The following is a 19,380-nucleotide window of genomic DNA, read 5'->3' on the forward strand; positions in this document are numbered from 1 at the left end:
CCAGCTGCGTGTTCGAGTACAACGACCCCGATGACTACTTTGACGTGTCCAACCACGAGGTGGACCGACAGGACGACCTGGAGTACGAGGTGAGACCTGACTCGATCAGTAACATGCCTGCAGGAAAAGTGAGGAATGAATGAGAAGAAGGTAGGAAAGACAGACATGGATGGAAAGGGGCTGAGAACGGGAGGACAGAAATACTTCTTCTACAGTAAAACAATCCTCCTCCAGCCTTCAGAAACAATTCTGGAACAAATTGACTTGTCCAGGCCGTCGTGTTTGGTTGGAGGAAATCTGGATTGTGAGTGACGATCAGAGCGGCCTCCACCTTCTCAGGTCAGTTAATACGTCTAATGGAGCGCCGTGTTGAGTCGGAGGGTTCAGGCTTCGCCGCTTTGAGACAAACGCCGGACGTTTGTCCATTAAAGAAGTCAGTGAAGTGGAAACATTCGTGTTCTTTCTGGCTCGTGTAGCAAAGAGACTTCCTCTGCTCTTCATCCTCCACCTTCTCCTGCTGTGTCTCTCTCTCTCTCTCCTCATCATCATTCACTGCCCTTATCTCCAACCATCATTATATCCCTCTAAATTATTTCCTAATGTCCTTCCTCTTTTATTCCTTGAATTACATCCTTCATTTGCTTCCTAAATCACCTCATTTCCTCTGTCCGTTGTCCTCCAGCTGCTACAATGTGGGTTGTAACTGGTCTTTGGTAGCCCCGGTGAAAGGTGGTCTTTGGTAGCCCTGCTGTAAGGTGGTCTTTGGTAGCCCTGGTTTACAGTGGCCTTTGGTAGCCCTGGTGTAAGGTGGTCTTTGGTAGCCCTGGTGTAAGGTGGTCTTTGGTAGCCCTGGTTTACAGTGGCCTTTGGTAGCCCTGGTGTAAGGTGGTCTTTGGTAGCCCTGCTGTAAGGTGGTCTTTGGTAGCCCTGGTTTACAGTGGCCTTTGGTAGCCCTGGTGTAAGGTGGTCTTTGGTAGCCCTGGTGTAAGGTGGTCTTTGGTAGCCCTGGTTTACAGTGGCCTTTGGTAGCCCTGGTGTAAGGTGGTCTTTGGTAGCCCTGGTGTAAGGTGGTCTTTGGTAGCCCTGGTGTAAACTGCTCTTTTGTAGCCCTGGTTTACAGTGGCCTTTGGTAGCCCTGGTGTAAGGTGGTCTTTGGTAGCCCTGGTGTAAGGTGGTCTTTGGTAGCCCTGGTTTACAGTGGCCTTTGGTAGCCCCGGTGTAAGGTGGTCTTTGGTAGCCCTGGTGTAAGGTGGTCTTTGGTAGCCCTGGTGTAAGGTGGTCTTTGGAAGCCCCGGTGTAAGGTGCACTTTGGTAGCCCTGGTGTAAGGTGGTCTTTGGTAGCCCTGGTGTAAGGTGGTCTTTGGAAGCCCCGGTGTAAGGTGGTCTTTGGAAGCCCCGGTGTAAGGTGGTCTTTGGTAGCCCTAAGATAGACGAAGCCAAAAACCAAGATGCGAATGGCTAAAAATGCCGAACTCAAGGTTTCAAATCTGTAGTCCACAAACAGGGTGTCGTCATGGTGACTACGTCCACTCCTTCTATACAGTAAAGTCTAAGAGCAGTCACTACAAGGTGAACTCTGCCGAGACCACTTTCTGGTCTGAAGACCACCTAAAGACCTGCGGTTCTCTCTCCTCCAGGAGGTGGAGCTGTACAAGTCCAGCCAGCAGGAGAAGCTGGGTCTGACCGTCTGCTACAGGACGGACGACGAGGAGGATCTCGGGATTTACGTCGGAGAGGTGATGCCCGTCTACGCTTCATCCCTTCATTCTGCTTCTTCACTCGCTCATTTACAATCATTTTGAAAAAAAGGCATTTATGTTTGACTATTATACGACTTATAAATGGTTTTACTTATTCTACTTATTCCATTTCTTAATCATCCTTCTCATTTATTTATTACCTCCATCTATGAATCACTTAATTCATCCTCATTAATAATTCATCCGTTTCTTCATCCCTGAAGTGCTTTGTTTATATTCCTCATTCTCCCTCTTCACCTTCAGGTTAATCCCAACAGCATAGCAGCCAAGAACGGACGCATCAGAGAGGGCGACCGGATCCTACAGGTACGAAGGCTCTGATTTAGGGCTGAACCAATAAGACTCCAGAAAACTCCAGGTTACTGATATAGACACAATGTTATTGGTACTATCTGAATAAGATGTCTCATTCACACTCGCATGGTCAGAATTTTCTGCTCTGCTCCAAAAGAACTCCTGAGGAGGTCCAAGTACGGTTGCTTTCAGGGGGTCCAAGTACTTTGCCGCTGGATTTTGGCCCTCTAGACTTGCCGTTAGTAATGCCCCTGTCCGATTAGCTGCTGTTGTCGGCCGAGATTCAGTAAAAATATGCCGAAGAGGTTGCACTGTGATGCATTCAGGCTCTATTCCATGACAAATAGTATTAAATTATAATGTTATGACGATGTGTTCAAATGCACATATTCATTCTTAAGAAGATTTGTTTTCTTTCCCGTCATTGGGTCCAAACTTTTCCAGTTTGTCGTACAAACTCCTCCTCCCCCATGTTTGGACCCTCTGTCTCCTCCTTGAGCTTCTCCTTCCAGACAAACTTTAGACTTTTAAATCAAAACTTTATTGATCGTGACCCTTCAGACCTTGAATACATTTTCTGCAGAATGAGAACAGAAACGTGTTCTCTGCTAAACAAACTGGCTCCACGAGGGTCAGAGATAGTTTCAAGTCAATCTATGTAGATTTATACCTGGAGCCCCGTGGGACAGTTTTTGTCCAATCAGAGCGAGTCGTCGGCAGCCCAGTTACTGCTGTCCTAAAAATAGCCTGAGAGGGAGTTGGAGGGGGGGTTACGCTGCTCAGCTCCGCTCCTCAGACGATAGAAACCAGCGTTTACAAAGACCAGTCCAGATATACATCACAATGAACTCCACGAACCGCGAGACATTCTGATTGGACGGCCACGATGACGTCACTTCCATCTGACGGCACGCATTCGCAACTTGTGCTGCTATGTGTGCTTGAGCCCAACTTGGCCCCGCCCACATCCCAAACACATATCGTCTCATTCTGAAGAAAACAGAAAAAAAACAATTTAAATGTTGTTTTGTAATTTCAGAACTACTCGCAACTTTAACCCTGATTTTCCACCGCCAACCTTTAAACGTGTAACAGTACACGTGTTCCTAGCGGAACATCCTGTCGGGTCGCACACGCAAAACAGAGATTCAGTTTTACCCGTAAAAGTTTTGGCAACCAGATGTCGTTAGCTGTAGCATGCTAGTTTGTTTAGTCCAGTTAGCATTCTAGCTGGTTTAACCCAGTTAGCATGCAAGCTGGTTTAGCCCAGTTAGCATGCTAGCTGGTTTAGCCCAGTTAGCCGAGTTAATGAAGCTCAGTGGACGAGGATTTGTGTCAAACTATGTTGCACTTAAAGTGAAGTCAGGTTCATGTGTGGACACACTCCAGACATTTACTTTACAATGACATCTGAATACATTCAGATTCATGTTGATGAGCCGAACGGAATGAAAACAGATGGCGACAAAAGTCCCAGATCATCGGCGTTGGTGCTCTCGAATGCTCGAGCATCATGGGAACTCTCAGTTTATAAACAGATATCACACATTCCATGTTACAAAATGGTCATCATTTCAACCTTTCCAAATGATCTGTCATGAATAAATTAGTCACTGCAACAAGCCGTTGATTGTTACTAACAATGAAGCACTTCATATTGTCACGTCTCACAATACATTTTTTAATTAATTTAGATAAAATTTAAAAAAATGACCCTCTGACTGATGACCTCACAAAAACCCTGTCAGAGGGAAAAAAAGAAAAAGGGTAAAGTTGTAGAAGGAGACGAGAATAGACCGGCCGCACCTGGCATCGCCATGGTTACCGGGCAGTGGATGAATGATGTCAGCACCGGTTCCCATGACAGCCGTTGCCACAAAGATAAAGCAGGGGCCTTTTTTTTTGGCCAGTTGTGGTATCTCCCTGCTAGTCTGAGGAACAAACCCGTCATCATGGCACATTGCAACCCAGACTAGACGGTGAAGACATGTTTTATCATTATGAGGCCGGTTGGTGGCGGGTGGTTATTGTGATGAACCAGAACAATTATGGGGTTTTTGTTCCCATTTGTATGATGAAAACAGAGTGAGGACTTGGCGTCTCCTTGTCTCCCCTTCCCAGATTAACGGCGTGGACATTCAGAACCGAGAGGAGGCGGTGGCCATTTTGACCCGAGAGGACAGCATCAACTTCTCCCTGCTGCTGGCCAGGCCCGACATCGAGGTGACGTCACACCACACAACATGACACCAACTTGAATTTGACGTAACCGTGGAAACAACATTTTCGCCCCTCCCCAACACGGCCCCTAATGCCGATGCTCGAAGCTCTAGCTTCTCAGCTAGCAGCATATTTTGGGACGTGTCAGGGACGGCTTCTCAGTTTTCCACTCATTACGTGCATGGTGCCTTTTCAAAATAAAACTTCCTTCTTCACAGGAAGTGAGGTTTAAGCAACAAAGCCACTTAGTTTACAACACTAATGACTGATGTGTCAGCTTTACTCTTATTTTCACATCGGACACCAACAGCAGTCTCCTTGACTAAAGTTATTTCCCCCCTATGTGGACTAGTGTCTTTTCATAATAAACTTCCATGTTGACAGGAAACATACGGTTTCCACTTGTTACATGCATAGTGTCTTTTCAAAATAAACGTCCATGTTGACAGGAAATGTACGGTTTCCACTTGTTACTTGCGTGGTGAAGCCAATCTTCCCGCTGATGGTCTCGTTTGCTTATGTGGGTCACATTGAGGCGTTGGTGTTACATTGAGACTGTTTCATAAGCAGTTAAAAGTTCATCATAGTGACTTAAATAGATTGTAAAATAAAAGAATTCTAAATAGCTGTCGGTGATTTTAGACTAAAAGATTAATCTAAACAGTCACTTGTGATGGATTTCTTCATTTTACGGTCCAGAAATAGTCCCCACATCCATAACTGCAGGTCTAACAGAGTCTCTGCCGTTTCATCACTCAGCTCGCCTGCAGCTTTCTTCCCTAACCTACTTTCTCCTCACGCTGCCGCCGCCACTGCAGCCGTGGGCGGCCGGCAGAACGTTGCGTTTGTTCACCTCCTTCTGCCCTTTTCTTACCCCAGAACATGTATGAAGCACTAACAGCTAGTTTGTTTCCCCCATGCTTTGAGTTTTGATTGAATTTGGAGACCTGTTGACCTTTCCGCCACCCTAAACTTAACGATTGGTTCTCCCGACCTGACAGCCGTAAACGCATTCAGACTCCGAGTATTGACATTGGTGACCTCACAGCGTTTCTCTAAAGGCCACCATCTGGACACACGTTATCTCCACTCAGTGTAATGTTGACTATGAAGCAAAACTTACAGGGAAGAGGTAGAAAAGAAGTGCAGATCCGTCGCCTCAAGAGATCCGAGCAAACACAATGTGTTCAAACAGGCAAACACAGGACTTTCACCCAGCACACCAGTGTCCGTGTCCCATGTAAAACTGGTCAAAAAATAGTTATTGTATGTATGTTAACGTGAGCAGCTTAAGTTACGTAGTAAAATAATTACACATGTTTCGACAACCTTAATGATCCATTAAATAAAACATCCCACCCATTTCATGAGGAAAAGTCTCAAAAAACCCTCTTTTTAGAGACGTCAAACATTGAATGGAGTCATCCAGAGGATAACAGGAAGGTTAAACAACATGTTGAAGTCGATCAGGTCTCGTCTGCGACTAAAGAGGGTCAGAACAAAACTCAGTTGGTTCCCCAAAAAAGGCTGAAACCACTGTTACGGCCTTGAGCCGACCGCATTGTCTCCCCTCCCTCTGCATGCCTTACCCCTCCTGTTTTCCCTAAAGCAGCTCAAGTGGGCGGGTCCTTCCGTCCCCGGAGTAGCCCTAGCGGCTGTGAGGTGCGGGGCCCAGCCAATCAGAGATCGACAGCGCCGTGGAGGCGTATAAAACCCTGACGCGCCTTACACTCGCTGGCAGACACCTGTAGGATATCAAGGCGTGTAGTCGCATCTGTTTGAAAGAAAGAGTTGGCATTTGTGTGTGTTCCCAGAATTGGGCCAGGGTAAGATATCTGTCGGTACTGATATTGTTCACTTGCACTCATTTAGGTTTGTCACTGTTTAGCCACACTAGGTTTAGGGGGTGCTGATCACTTGTACTTATGTTTCGTTATGCTAGAGTAGCCAGTTAGGGTTTTGTTTTAGGACTATTCGGGTTTAGTTATTAGATATGTAGCTCTATTCTATTTTGAGGAGTTCTCTTTTGGTTATAATTGTTTCTTTGCTTTGACAGCACCTAGCGGCCCTTTTCTGTTTGTTACCTGTTATTCCTTGACGGGTTATAATAAAACAATACAATTACAAACCCAATCCACCGGGTTGTGTGTGTTACTTCCCTTTTTCCCCCTTAACGAGTAGGGGTCGTAACACCACAAAAAAGGGAAGAAAAGGAAAACATCATGTACATTTCTGAGGAATCGTTTATCGTGCAACGTAAACGTGGATGACCCATCGTGTATCTCAAAAATGCAGCCTGACGTTAGCATAGGCTCCGCCCTCTCTTTGATATTAACCGTACGTAATAAATCACGCCTTGATGATCTCGCTCTCGTTAGAAGAGCAAATGCAAAATCTCTCCTCCTGTAGCTTTAATAGTTAGAAACCGGACACATTCGTAGTCAGCCGTTCTCAAACGGAGGAGATAAATGCTGCTAGCATAACAGCAGGAGTGTGTGTGTGTGTGTGTGTGTGTGTGTGTGTGTGTGTGTGTGTGTGTGTGTGTCCAACATCTGCTGACAGAGGAGAAACTGCCGTATTCAAAAAACACACACATGCATATTTACTGATGAACGCAAGCAATCACATGACAACCAGACAAATGAGCCGCCACTCAGACAACTGGGAGAACAAATTGGGAAGCGATGGGCGAGCTGCTATGATGATGATGATGGAGAGAGAGGGAGAGAGAGAGAGAGAGAGAGAGATTGTTTTTTCATAATAAAAAAAACAACAGTTATATCAAATAACCAAACTGCCATTTAAAGGGTTAAAATCCTCAAAATGATTGAATGTTAGGTAGTTTGGAGTTGAAGTTGTTTAAGAAATTTATGCAACAAAAAGCAGAAAAAAATAGTAATCTGTGAAGTTTTTATGGCAGTTTTTGTGAAGTGGACACTTTTGCCCTTAATGACTCGGGGTAGTAAATTAAAGAAACGCCTGAAGGTTAATGAACTAAATTTTACTGAAGATGAAGAAAAAATATATCTTTTTTCTAAAATGTAGATGTTATTCACTGTTATCCACTCCCATACGAGCGGATATTAAAACAATTCCGTTAAGAATATTAATGAACATCCTAGGGGCAGATCGATGTTCAGAACGCTCTCTAATGCTTATTTTTATTGTGGCATTTTTAAACAAAACATTTTATTAACAACCTGCCTTCTGTAAATACATGGAGGGGGAGGGGAAAGGTGTGGGAGATGGATGAAGTGATGAAGAGGAGGAGATTTATCAAAATGTGACCTACTTTTTTCTGTCAAGGTCACACACACACACAGGCTATAGTTTCATTATTAATAAAACGGCCCAGTCATTTCCTGAAACAGTTGGTCGCTGTAGCAAAATGAAATACTGTGGAAAAGGGGAACGCTAAAAGATGCTGTGACGCTGAACTGCTGATGTGTGAGAAGGTGAAGTCGTGGTCATATTTGCTGCTTCTTCTCGTCAGTTAACACTTTTCAAAACTGCGACCCGAAAAAAAATTATTATCTGGAAACCAAGCAACTTGTTTATCGGCTATGACAACAAGTGAAAGCTACGGCTAGCATCTTAGCCCAACAATCAATAAACACCCATAAGATGACAATTTGGCCTCATATGAATAAAACCAACAATAACCATAAACATCATCATCCTAAGGACCTTAACGAGGCGTTGTCACACGTTGTGATGGATTCATCAGAAACATAAATGAACGTTGATTCATGGGAAGTTAGCTAGCATAGATGCTGCTTGTTAACATCGTAATAAACAAGCATATTTGCCACTTTTTTCCTCTGAATATTGCCCCCCTCTCTCGGCCAGGTTTTTGTTTTTCTACGCCGTCGTACTGATGTGATGGAATCGTAACAATGTTTGTAAGTAAGCCATCACTTTTGCTTCCTTCCAGAATGACAACCCTGTCGATCCAGAGGAGGACCTGCAGCCGCCTCTGGACGGAGGAGGCTTCCACCCTGCCGGCTATTACCGCCTCTGCCGAGGAGGAGAAGGAGGAGGAGGCCCAGCCTGCCCGGAGGGAGAAGGAGGCCCAGAGGTTGCGGGGGGTGACATGGATGTGGAGGAGGAGGAGGAAGAGGAGGAGGATGGGGAGGAAGGAGAGAGAGGAGAGAAGGAGGACTGGGACCCACCGGTACCCCTCCCCCCTCTGCTCAACCTGGCTCCCCTGCTGTCCAACAGCCAGGAGCTGGACAGCGGAGTGGGCCGCACCGACGACAGCACCCGCTACGAGGAGTCCTCCGAACACGACCTGCTGGGGGACCAGACCAGCGCCTGCAACACCAACACCACCAACACGCCAGGCAGCACCCGGAAGTTCAGACCGGGACCCAGCCCCAGGTACGGTCCACACCAAACGCTGAAATCCTTAATGGGGGAAACCAAATGTTGTCACCTGGGTCTGTGGACCCCCTGAGGTCTAAATAGTAGCTCACATTAGTCCAGAGACCAGACCAGACTATGTGGAGGAACCAGAGACTGTCTGTGGTCCAAACAACAAGGTCTCTGCTGTATTTATGTCTAGATGACCTTATTTGGAGTGTTGATGGAGCAGCTACAATGTTAGCGTAGCCTAGCACCATCAACCAGACTCCATTTAGAAAACCAGCGTTTTAACAGTAGTTATCTTGTGGTCTTGCAGACAGACCTAACAAAGCATGACTTCACACTTTTTACTGATCACCATCATTATGGAGTTATTTCACCATCCTTTTCATCTGGTTATTGATATTAAATCACAGATTAATACTTTATTCTGGGAGAGAACTTTCAGCTTCATGTGCATTTTGATGTTTTATTTTACTGCTGCAAACCCCCCTCCTCGTGTCCTACACACAGGCCCAGTCCGAGACCCAGTCCGAGACCCAGCCCCGGCCTCGGGCCCAGCCCCGGCCACGGCCGAGGAGACACCACCCCTCCTTTCCTCCACGTGCGAGACCTTCAGCTGAGCTCTGACTCCCTCCCCAGCCTGGACTGGGCAGCTGGAGGAGGACCAGGAGGGGCGGCGTACAGCCCCCACCACCATCACCACCACAAGGTACACCAAAAAGGATGCAAGGATGCCCTTATTCTGCTTTTCACTTACTGACAAATATTGCGTTGGTGTTTGATGTTTGGACACTTTGTTCTACAGCTGCAGCACTGAGAAAACCCTCCATTATCTGGAGTGGTGCACTTCAGTCGGGGCTGTCAGTCGTCTCATAGCAACAAGAGATGTGACCGGTGCTTTCTCTGCATCACCCGTTTGATATCAGCTGACTGAGTGGGCGTCTTCTGCCTCATAGATATTACATAGATGGTAGCTTCAGACCATATCACATAACAAACATACATATTTTAACCTAAACCACAATCTTTTACTAAATCTAAAAGGTTCTCTATACGGCATTCAGAGTATTACGCCCCCCCCGTGTAAACACTGTTGCTGCCGTTTGCGCTGTTAGCTGCATGCTGTTGGACTAACTGGATCAAACTCAGGACTTTCAACCAGGAGACCAGTGTTGTTGAGTTATTTTAAACCCAACCAGGATGTACTAATAATCACAGTAATAATAATAATGAAATATAATGATTGTAGTAATAATAATAATAATAATTATTATTATTATTATTATTATTATTATAATAAACATTGAAGAGGGGAGGGGGAAAAAGTGGATCAAAATATCAAATCATACTAATAAAAATGTTAATTCTTAAGATAACTGGATAGCTATGAAAGAACCTCCTTGGCTTGATATTGATTTCCGGCTGCTAATGCGTGTGACCTCTGACCTGCAGCAGCACCACCACCACCACTACCACCCGGCTCTGACGATGATGATGCCCGGCCTGACAGAGGAGGAGTGCCAGCGCTACCAGGAGCTGCTGGAGGTCAAGTGCCAGTACGAGAAACGCAACGAAGCGCAGAAGTCGAACGCTGAAGCCGAGGCGCAAGACCGGGAGGAGAGACACAAGGCAGAGCGAGGAGAAGTAGGAGGAGATTCTTCTTCTTCTTCAATGGCGGTGGTGGTGGACGTGAACTGCAACGCAACGCCGAGCGAGCACGAGATGGCGCTGCTGGAGGAGGAGCTACGCCACCTGGAGTTCAAGTGCCGCAACATTCTCCGAGCGCAAAAGATGCAGCAGCTGAGAGAGCGATGTCTGAAAGCCTGGATGATGGAGGAGGAGACAGTGGCGGCCGGAGCGGGACGGCCGGGCCCTCCTGACGCAGGTAACCATGGTAACGTTGGCGGCCACGTTTCGGTTCTGCAACCCCGCAAGATGTGAATGTGATTATTTGTGCTTTGTTTTTAAAATATTGTTTTATTCTTCTGTTTCACTGCTTAATGGACGGTCCATCTCTTCATTCAGATTTTAAGAAAATGGAGATATAATAAATAAATATGTGTACTTGTAGGTGTGAATAATGACGAGGACGACGACGACAACGACCCTCATCGTCACGAATTGTCCGCCATCAATGAGCTCCCGGAGCGAGAACGCTCGGACGACAAAGACAGCACCAGCGCCTACAACACCGGCGGGGAGAGCTGCCGGAGCACGCCGTTGGTCAGCACAGAGCAGATCCCGCCCCTCCAGGAAGAGGAAGACGACAGAGGGAGGCGATTGATGTCGCCGGCACCTCTTCTCCTCCCCCTCAGCGGTCGCCTCCCGCCTTTGAACTCCCCTCTCACCCCACGGCGCCACGGCCGCGACCGGGACAGAGAGCGCCGCCACTCCAACCTCAGCTGCTCCTTTTCCCCGAGCGCCTACAGGAAGTACGATGGAACGGCCAATGGAAATGTGGCACACGGCTCAAGCTCCACCCCCTCTACGCCCTCCAAGTTCAGGTCCCTCTTCGTTGGTTTTGCTTTCAACACATGTTGATAGTGTAAACTTTGTAAAGCTGCATGTATATATATGTTAAGAATAACTTTGGCTATCATGCTGGGTTTGTCACCACCATCAGGTCTCTGACCAGAGAGGCGGGATCGTCTTCCAGAAGAGGCGTGGCTGACGGAGGCCGGGGCTCCAGAGCAGGTACAAAGCTCCTCTAAAGGTGCTTTCAACCGGAGTCCTTCAGGGGCCTAGACTACCATTACTGGTGCTCAGGAGGGTTTTGGACCTGGGGTCAAGTCTAAGCAGGGTGAAATGGTATTTAGCCACTTTGCTGTCTACTGTTGGAAACTACCAACAGAAATTAAATCTGCCCTGACTGTAGCTTCTTTCAAAAACAAACTGGAAACCCACTTATTTTCTATTGCTTTTAATTCATCTTGTCCTTTTTTAGTTACTTACATGAACCTTTTTGGGTTTTTTTCTGTAGGTTTAAGCTGTTTTACTATTGTTGGTTTTATTTATTATCCATCCATCCATCCATCCATCATCTACCGCTTATCCTGTATTCAGGGTTGCAGGGGGGCTGGAGCCGATCCCAGCTGTCATTGGGCGAAGGCCGGGTACACCCTGGACAGGTCGCCAGTCTATCACAGGGCCGACATGTAGAGACAAACAACCATTCACACTCACATTCACACCTACAGGACATTTAGAGTCATCGATGAACCTATCCCCATCCTGCATGTCTTTGGACTGTGGGAGGAAGCAGGAGAACCCAGAGAGAACCCACGCACTTTGAATGTCAACAGTGGATGATATTGTGCTATATAAATAGCACAATATCATCCACTGTTGACATCCAGAGAGAACCCACGCACTTTGAATGTCAACAGTGGATGATATTGTGCTATATAAATAGATTTGACTTTTTTCCGGCTTCCTCCAACAGTCCAAAGACAGGATTGATGACTCTTGGTTGGTTTATCATAAAAATAACAAGATTTATATAATGCTTCTTGGTGACTTATGTTGACTATTTGCTAATAAAATATTAAATGTAATAATAATAATGATGACTCTTTTAACTATTGCTATCATCACAGGTGGTGCCGCCGACAGGCCCGGAGGTGGAAGTGCAGAGTCCAGTCCCTACTTCACCAGAAGACACCACGGCCACAACAAACCGTTAGAGCGCTACCAGAGTTGCATGACGCTGCCCTCCGAGGGCCTGGTGGACCCGCTGGACCGCGTGAGGGACAGAGCGAGGGCCGAGGGCGAGGAGAGGGGGATGGGCACAGGCAGTAGTGGACCCGGCCGCCCCAGGAGCGTGAGCAGCGCTCCCTGTGGTGGTCTCGGGGACCACCAGACGGGCGCCTCGCGGTTAGGACTGGTGCTGCCGCTTGGGCTGACGCACTCGTCGCCGACGGCCTCGCCACAACGCATGGAGTGGAAGGTAAGTGGAAGTCAGCAAGGCGTGTCATCAACTGAGTCACCGTCCCGGTTCTATGGACCGGATCAAGTCCGGTTGTAGAACCGGACTTTCTACAATTAATTGTAGAAATGTTTAAAGTTTTCCTTTTGATGTCTTTCCTAGTAGTAAATACAGAATCTATGCTATCACGAAGGCTTTGGCAGGAAGCCCGTCTTGTTCTGTGGTGTTTAACTTCAGTCTCCTGGTCCACTAGTGCCTCTACTGGCTATATGTGGTAGCTCTACGTACTCCGAGTATGACTCAAACACTCACTATAGCTGTCCACAAGACCGAGTCCATGGGACTGATGCCACGGGACCGAGTCCACAAGACCGAGTCCACGAGACCTAGTCCATGAGACAGAGTCCACAGCAATACAGCAGCACTCGGTGTCCACTCATAGCTCATTTGCCGAAACGAAGGCCGGGTTTATCAAAATCAAAGCCATTTCCTAAATCCAGGTCCGGGACTTAAAGGACACAGGTATTGATCCTCTAGACTCGATCGCTCCTCTTTGTGTTGTCAAGGTAAAGATCCGGAGCGACGGCACTCGCTACGTGGCCAAGCGGCCGGTCAGGGACCGACTCCTGAAGGCCAGAGCCATGAAGATCAGAGAGGAACGCAGCGGCATGACGACGGACGACGACGCCGCCAGCGAGATGAAACAGGTAGAGTCCCTCGCCGTCACCATGGCGATGGCAGCAGCAGCGAGGAGGAAGAAGCGTCGTTTCTGGGTTTATAATCACTGCTGCATTCATGTGCATGTTTAAATCCCTGTGTGGTGTTATGTCTCTTTGCTTTTCTCTTTTTCTTCTGGCTCTGAGTCTTTGTGTCTCTTTGCAGCTGTTATATATATATATATAAATAATTCTTTGTTTTATGTCACCTTATAATTTTAGTCTCGTTTTTGTTTTTGTTAGTGGTTGTTTTTAAATGACATATTGTAGGTGAAGGCCACAAGCCCCCTGACGCTTAGATTTTTATTGTGTGTGTGTGTGTGTGTGTGTGTGTGTGTGTGTGTGTATATATATATATATATATATATATAATTATTTTTTTATGTTACACTTTCAGGCCCTTGGCCTGGTTCAGTGTTTCTACTCAACCTTTCAGTTTGTCTTCATAACTTCCTGCCAATCACAGCTGCCACTAACTGATACTCAGCGGTAACACAAAGAAATAAATATATTCTGTTGCCCATTTTAACTGAACTATTCACCTCTGACCTTTATTTTGATCTCCCCCTTTCCGAGTTCCTCATTCGACTATCTACATCTCACTTTGTCCTCGTTGCTGCTCACCTGTGCGACACTGTTCCCGACAGGGCCGATACTGGAGCAAGGAGGAGAGGAAGCAGCAGCTGCTGAGGGCCAGAGAATACCGACGGAGAAGAGAGTTCATGATGCAGAGCCGCCTGGACTACCTCAAAGGAGACCGGTACGGTACAGGGTCCCGCCTCAAGGAGAACCCCCCCTAATGCCAGCCTCACTAACCCCCCGCAGCGTGGAAAAACGACTGTTGCATCCATTTGAAGTCGTTTCTGTGACACATAGTAACTGGTGCAATTACAATTAGTGGTGTTCGTACAGATGAGACATGTTTAAAACATTTCTATTGCTTTAAAATGCTTTTGTTTGTCACTTAAGCCTGATCATGATTTTTATGTCAAGTGGAAAATGCAATGATAAGAAAAGATTATGATGACGATTTTATCCTGTGGGTAATGGGGGCGGGACTAGATAAGCCTTGGCTTCTCCCGCTTTCCCTTTCGGCCATGTGTATTTTACTATGTGAACAAAGATGTGTGATGATGATTTAACGGACATGCCCGAAATAAACAAATAAATAAATAAATAAATCATAACTTTAAACCCATCAAATACATTTCTTTAAAAAAGCCCAAAGAGGGCCGTGTGAAACCATCAAAATAGGTACATTCAAAATAGAAATCACATAATAATCTTCATATCTGCATCATATAACCATGGATAACATGTTGAAACAGTATCACAGCCCACAGAGTGCAGTCAGACAACCAAATGCACAAATTCTCACGATTTAATACAGCTCATGTATGAGCGGACACAAATAACAGGGCTCCTAAACCTTCTCTAAAGTCAAATTCAAGCACTTTTCAAGCATTTCAAGGTGCATTTCCAGCACCTTCCAGCTTTGGTAAACTACATATTGGTATCCAATCCAATCCTCAGTGTTCATCACATTTAATGAGATGTTATTGTATAAACAACCAACATGATGTTTGGAGACAGCTTTTTACAGAAGGACCACAAATGAAAGGAAAACTAATTCCACTAACAGATCCACAGAAATATAATCACCAACTATTTTCATCATCTGTTCATCATCAAAAGTCATTTTTCATAAAGAAATGTCAGAAAATGCTGTTTTCAGTCCCTCAAATATGGAGATCGTCTTTCCTCTGTTCTATCATAGATGTCATCACATACAACACACATTTCAAGCACTTTATTCTAAATCCAAGCACTTTTCAAACCTTGAAAACCCCACACTAAAACTCAAGTGTTTTCAAGGACTTCCAGCACCCTACCAACCCTGAATGAAGCTTTTGTATCTGTGTTTTTGACCATAAAATGGCAGCGTTGCCCACTTTTCATCTGCCAGCCCAACTTAATCCAAGCAACACTGCCCTCAAACACTCCGCCTGTGCTCACCAGCACGTCATGAAGATTAAAAGTCAACAACTGAATCCTCTTACCTTCCTCTGCTGATAAGAAGCCGTGCAGAGTGAAATGTCCTCGTTAATCCAACCAATCATCCGCCCTGTGAATTCATGGGGGGGACACAGTAAACAGTGAACTACCTCTCGTGTGTTGGTGCTTGTGTTCACCCTGAGACCATTAATCAGCAGCATGAGCTTCACCTGTGAGGGCTGAAAGGAACAACACAGTCGTTCTGTTAGTGTTATCAAAGAGTCATTTTCTTTTTATCCGAGGCTGCGAGAGGAAACCCGTAGGAGCCATAAACTTACTGAGCACAACATAGGATTATTTCTCTTCATAAAGCCATGCAGAAATCTGCAAATGTAGCAAGAATACTTTCAACTTGATATGAACAGAAGTCAAGTGTGAACAGTTTGCTTGCTGCCTAACAATGAAAAAAATTTGATATATTTACTTCAAACTATTCAATGTGCATTGAATTAAGACGTATGAAGACCTCAAGTCTTGAACGTTATACATTTTTCATTTTGTGCATTAAAGATAAAAACTCATAGTAACATGATGTTGCCTATATGGATATTGTGTGTACATATGTTTTGCAGCTTTGTAGGAATTAGTCAACATTAAAAAAATGTATTTGAGTCAATGTAAAATACGGAGCCGAAATATATTTTTATTATTAAGACGAGTTATTATCATGTTCACCAGGACACTAGAGCTAAAATTTGAACTTAAAGTGTAACAGCACCCCAGGTGAAATACAGACTGTGTTTTAAATCAGTTTTTGGTTTTATATCCAGGGACGCTTCATCATCAGCTGGAGGCGCTGAAGACCCCCGTTCATCCCAGCTTTACCCGCGACACGACTCCCCGAGCAACAACATCCTGCTGCTGAGCCAGAAGAAGATCACAAAGAAGAGGAACCGCCGCATCCTCGACAACTGGATCACCATCCAGGAGCTGCTGGCTCACGGCTCGAGGTCGCCAGACGGGAAGAAAATATACAACCCTCTGCTGTCCGTGACAACGGTGTGACAAACACACGACAGGACGCACTTGGAACTATAAAATCAAAATGTTTAGCTTTCCTTGATTAAAAAAAAATGTTGAAAAGAGTGAGAAAACTAAAGTCTACAGGGATGAAACATTTTTATATATATGGCAAAGATCTGCTTCCCTGAACTGAACCGGTACGTGCAGAATGACAGAAAGAGGAAGTAAAAGGAAACGAGATGACGATAAAATGTCGTCAAATAGGCCTGAAAAATAAGTAGAGAGGAGCTGTTTAATTTAAACCTTCAATGATCAGAACTTCTTTGATATAAAAAAGAAAAACTGTTCCCTTTCAGTCCTGGTAGCCTTCCTTCAGACTACGGGAACAAAAGCTCTCCTCCTGGGCCATGTTAGCATCATTGCTAAGCTAATATTAGCATTCAGCAAAGTGTAACGTGTGACACGGATCTCAAGACGCAGGAAACCCCAAGACGATCTGGCCGTCGACCAATGGGAGCACAGAACAGCTGTTAACAATGGAAGAAGCGACAGAGGAACGCGTAGTGAAACGGAGGAAACATTTCCTGTAACTATGGCGACAGCAGCCCCGCCTCTTGACGATGGCGAACGGAGTGAAGAAAGAAAAGAGCCATGATTGGTCTCAAGTCACGACGTGGTCCGAACCAGGAGTTAGCGTGTTCAGGCAGAACGTAAGGTGACTTTATATCCGCCACAGTTGGATATAAAGTCGAAGGAAAGACACGAATGGACGTGAAGAGACAGCGAAGACACGTCTGTATGATTTCAAAAATAAGCTAAAAAATTGTGCTTAGCCCAGACTGGTTGGAAACACAGCAGAAAGAAACCCCCTGAGCACACACACGCATGGTTGGTTGCTGGTTAGCTCACCGCTAACATTCAGCGTTGTGTGTTCTATCCTAAGGGGCTTTTGAGCAAGACAACGAAACGCCAACATCGCCTCTTCTGGTTGAACTCCACATTGACTGCAGTGTGATAGGAGAATAATCCAGTTTCACGGTGTGAAGATCGGAAGAAGAATATTGGTTTGAACAGAAACATTTCTGGGGGTTCGGAGAAAGTCGATTGATATTTCTTTTGCAGGTTTTCACGTCTAAGTGACTTTATCCATCTGAGGACAACGAATGTACAATAAAACGTGAGTCGGTGACGCTGGTGCAGAAACATATTGACAAAATAGTTAAAAGTATTATTGACTCACACAGTGAGCGATTGTATGAGAGATAGAGGTGAAGTCCAGCCCCGTCCTGCATCCACCATGGGACCTTATTTTGGAAAAAAGTAGAGACACACATCTGTTTGATCCTGAATTGTGCCATGAAATACACATATGATGTATGATTCAAAAAGATAATGTTTTAAGTCTCAGTGTGTCGTAGGTTTCTCGTCGTATCTCCCACGGCGTACGTCACCAACACGACCGTTAGCTCGTTAGCCGTTAACTTAGCTACGTTCCTTCACCGTTATCTTAGCTGATGTGTTTTATCCAGCGACTCTTTTTATCAGCTGGGAAGAGAAAGAAGGAGCTGTTGGGAATGTGAGTGAGCCTTGAATTGACCCTTGTGGAACACCAATTGTTAGTGTGAACAGAGAGAGGGACGCCACTTACCTCCCTGTTGGTGGATTTAAACGGTCTGACACTTCAACAGTTAGACCACGAAATAAGGTCCCATGGTGGTCCACATGGAGGGGGGGGGGGGGGGGACACTTCACCTCTATTGACTAGAGCTGTGATGCAATGTCAGCAAATTAACTGAAATGTCATGCTACAACGTTTTGCTGCAGTTGTCATATTGCCTTTTAATTTACAGGTGCATCATTTGTAAATCACTTTCCCAGAATGCCTTTTGAGAATCTCGAAGGGGGGGTTGGGGACACGTTACATTTTTAGTTACTATTTCCTTCTCCTGTGAGAGGAGAAATTGGTCTCTGTCTCTTCTTGGAGGATTTCTTCCCATGTGAACGATTCTTTTTTAATTGTTTTAATATATATATAGATTGTTCATATTAAGTCTATAATACTGTGTTGATCATGAGGGTTTTTTCACGGCGTGGTTGTGTCCATCGTTGTCTTGGACCTGTATTAAAATGAGATATTAACGATATGAAATGCATGAATTAAGTATTGAACATTGTGGATTATTGGACATAATTATTGAATCTAGAGTGGTGTAGTAAATTAAAATGAAGTTTAAACAGATGTGTGATGTCTTCATTGGCCTTTCTTTGAGTCACATAACAAGTGAGTCAGCACATTTACGTTGTATGAAAGCTAGATAACAGGAAGTGAAGGATCGGGACCAACACCCAGAGGAAGGAAGTCAAACTTTACTCTTACCCTTCCACTTTCTGTATCTCCATTCTCAAAGTTCTCATGCCCGATGTTGATCCGTTTTCTGACACGGCCATCATCAGTCGGAGTTGTTTTGGTAGATCTCTTAACTCTGGCAGCATCATGCACCAGTGACGTTGACTTGACCGACATACCGATCCATTCCGTTTCACACAAGCTTTGATATTGGTTCAGTCATTTTTTGCAAGAGCAACAAACAGCTAGCAAATGGTCTGTGTTTTTAATGAGTCCAGTGAGCTCCTCCAGAGCTAAAGTATAGACTGGCTTCACCGCTGGGTCACCTACCATCAAATTTATTTTTGAGGTTTTATGCAGAGTTTTCTTTTGCGGGGAATCAGCCATGTTAATGACAGAGCTCGAAGTTCCATCCAAACAAGTTTCCTCCCGACACTATTTTGCTGCCGCACCACAGCGGCTTCTGAAGCTTAGCACCCAAAGATGATTTGCTGAAAGAAATACAAATGAGCCAGAGCGTTTTTTCCCAGATCCCAGAGATGCGATCACTGTAGCCAGACCCTTCTACTGTGGAGACAGGGTTGGCAAAGCCAGACTAAATGAAAGCAGGCAAAAGGAGAATCATCACATCAAGCATAGCGTTAGTTCTGGCAGGCCACGACGTCAAGCTCTAAATCAGCAGCAACAGCGTAGCTGTCAAAACCGAGGAAATCAGCTGACGGCTCAGCTGAC

The 19,380-nt window shown here is 45.4% G+C and overlaps 1 protein-coding gene across 4 annotated transcripts in view; it reads left to right on the top strand.

The window, feature by feature from the left end:
- The window catches only part of LOC311017610 (PDZ domain-containing protein 4-like), a 38,882-nt gene extending 22,310 nt beyond the window's left edge, over window positions 1-16,572 (top strand). For 2 of the 4 annotated variants that reach the window (XM_084016057.1, XM_084016058.1), the window contains exons 5-17: window positions 5-89; window positions 1,638-1,736; window positions 2,004-2,066; window positions 4,176-4,277; window positions 8,209-8,654; window positions 9,153-9,351; window positions 10,095-10,527; window positions 10,714-11,146; window positions 11,266-11,336; window positions 12,239-12,588; window positions 13,134-13,274; window positions 13,931-14,043; window positions 16,109-16,572. In XM_084016057.1, the coding sequence (XP_083872183.1) occupies window positions 5-89; window positions 1,638-1,736; window positions 2,004-2,066; window positions 4,176-4,277; window positions 8,209-8,654; window positions 9,153-9,351; window positions 10,095-10,527; window positions 10,714-11,146; window positions 11,266-11,336; window positions 12,239-12,588; window positions 13,134-13,274; window positions 13,931-14,043; window positions 16,109-16,343 (2,770 nt within the window). In that variant the 3' untranslated portion in view covers window positions 16,344-16,572. The remainder of the gene's footprint in view (window positions 1-4; window positions 90-1,637; window positions 1,737-2,003; window positions 2,067-4,175; window positions 4,278-8,208; window positions 8,655-9,152; window positions 9,352-10,094; window positions 10,528-10,713; window positions 11,147-11,265; window positions 11,337-12,238; window positions 12,589-13,133; window positions 13,275-13,930; window positions 14,044-16,108) is intronic. The other 2 variants (XM_084016059.1, XM_084016060.1) reach the window with 2 other exon arrangements.
- Window positions 16,573-19,380: the final 2,808 nt, after the last annotated feature.

The sequence above is a fragment of the Eutrigla gurnardus genome (assembly GCF_963514095.1).
Source record: "Eutrigla gurnardus genome assembly, chromosome: 8".
Lineage (NCBI taxonomy): Eukaryota > Metazoa > Chordata > Actinopteri > Perciformes > Triglidae > Eutrigla > Eutrigla gurnardus.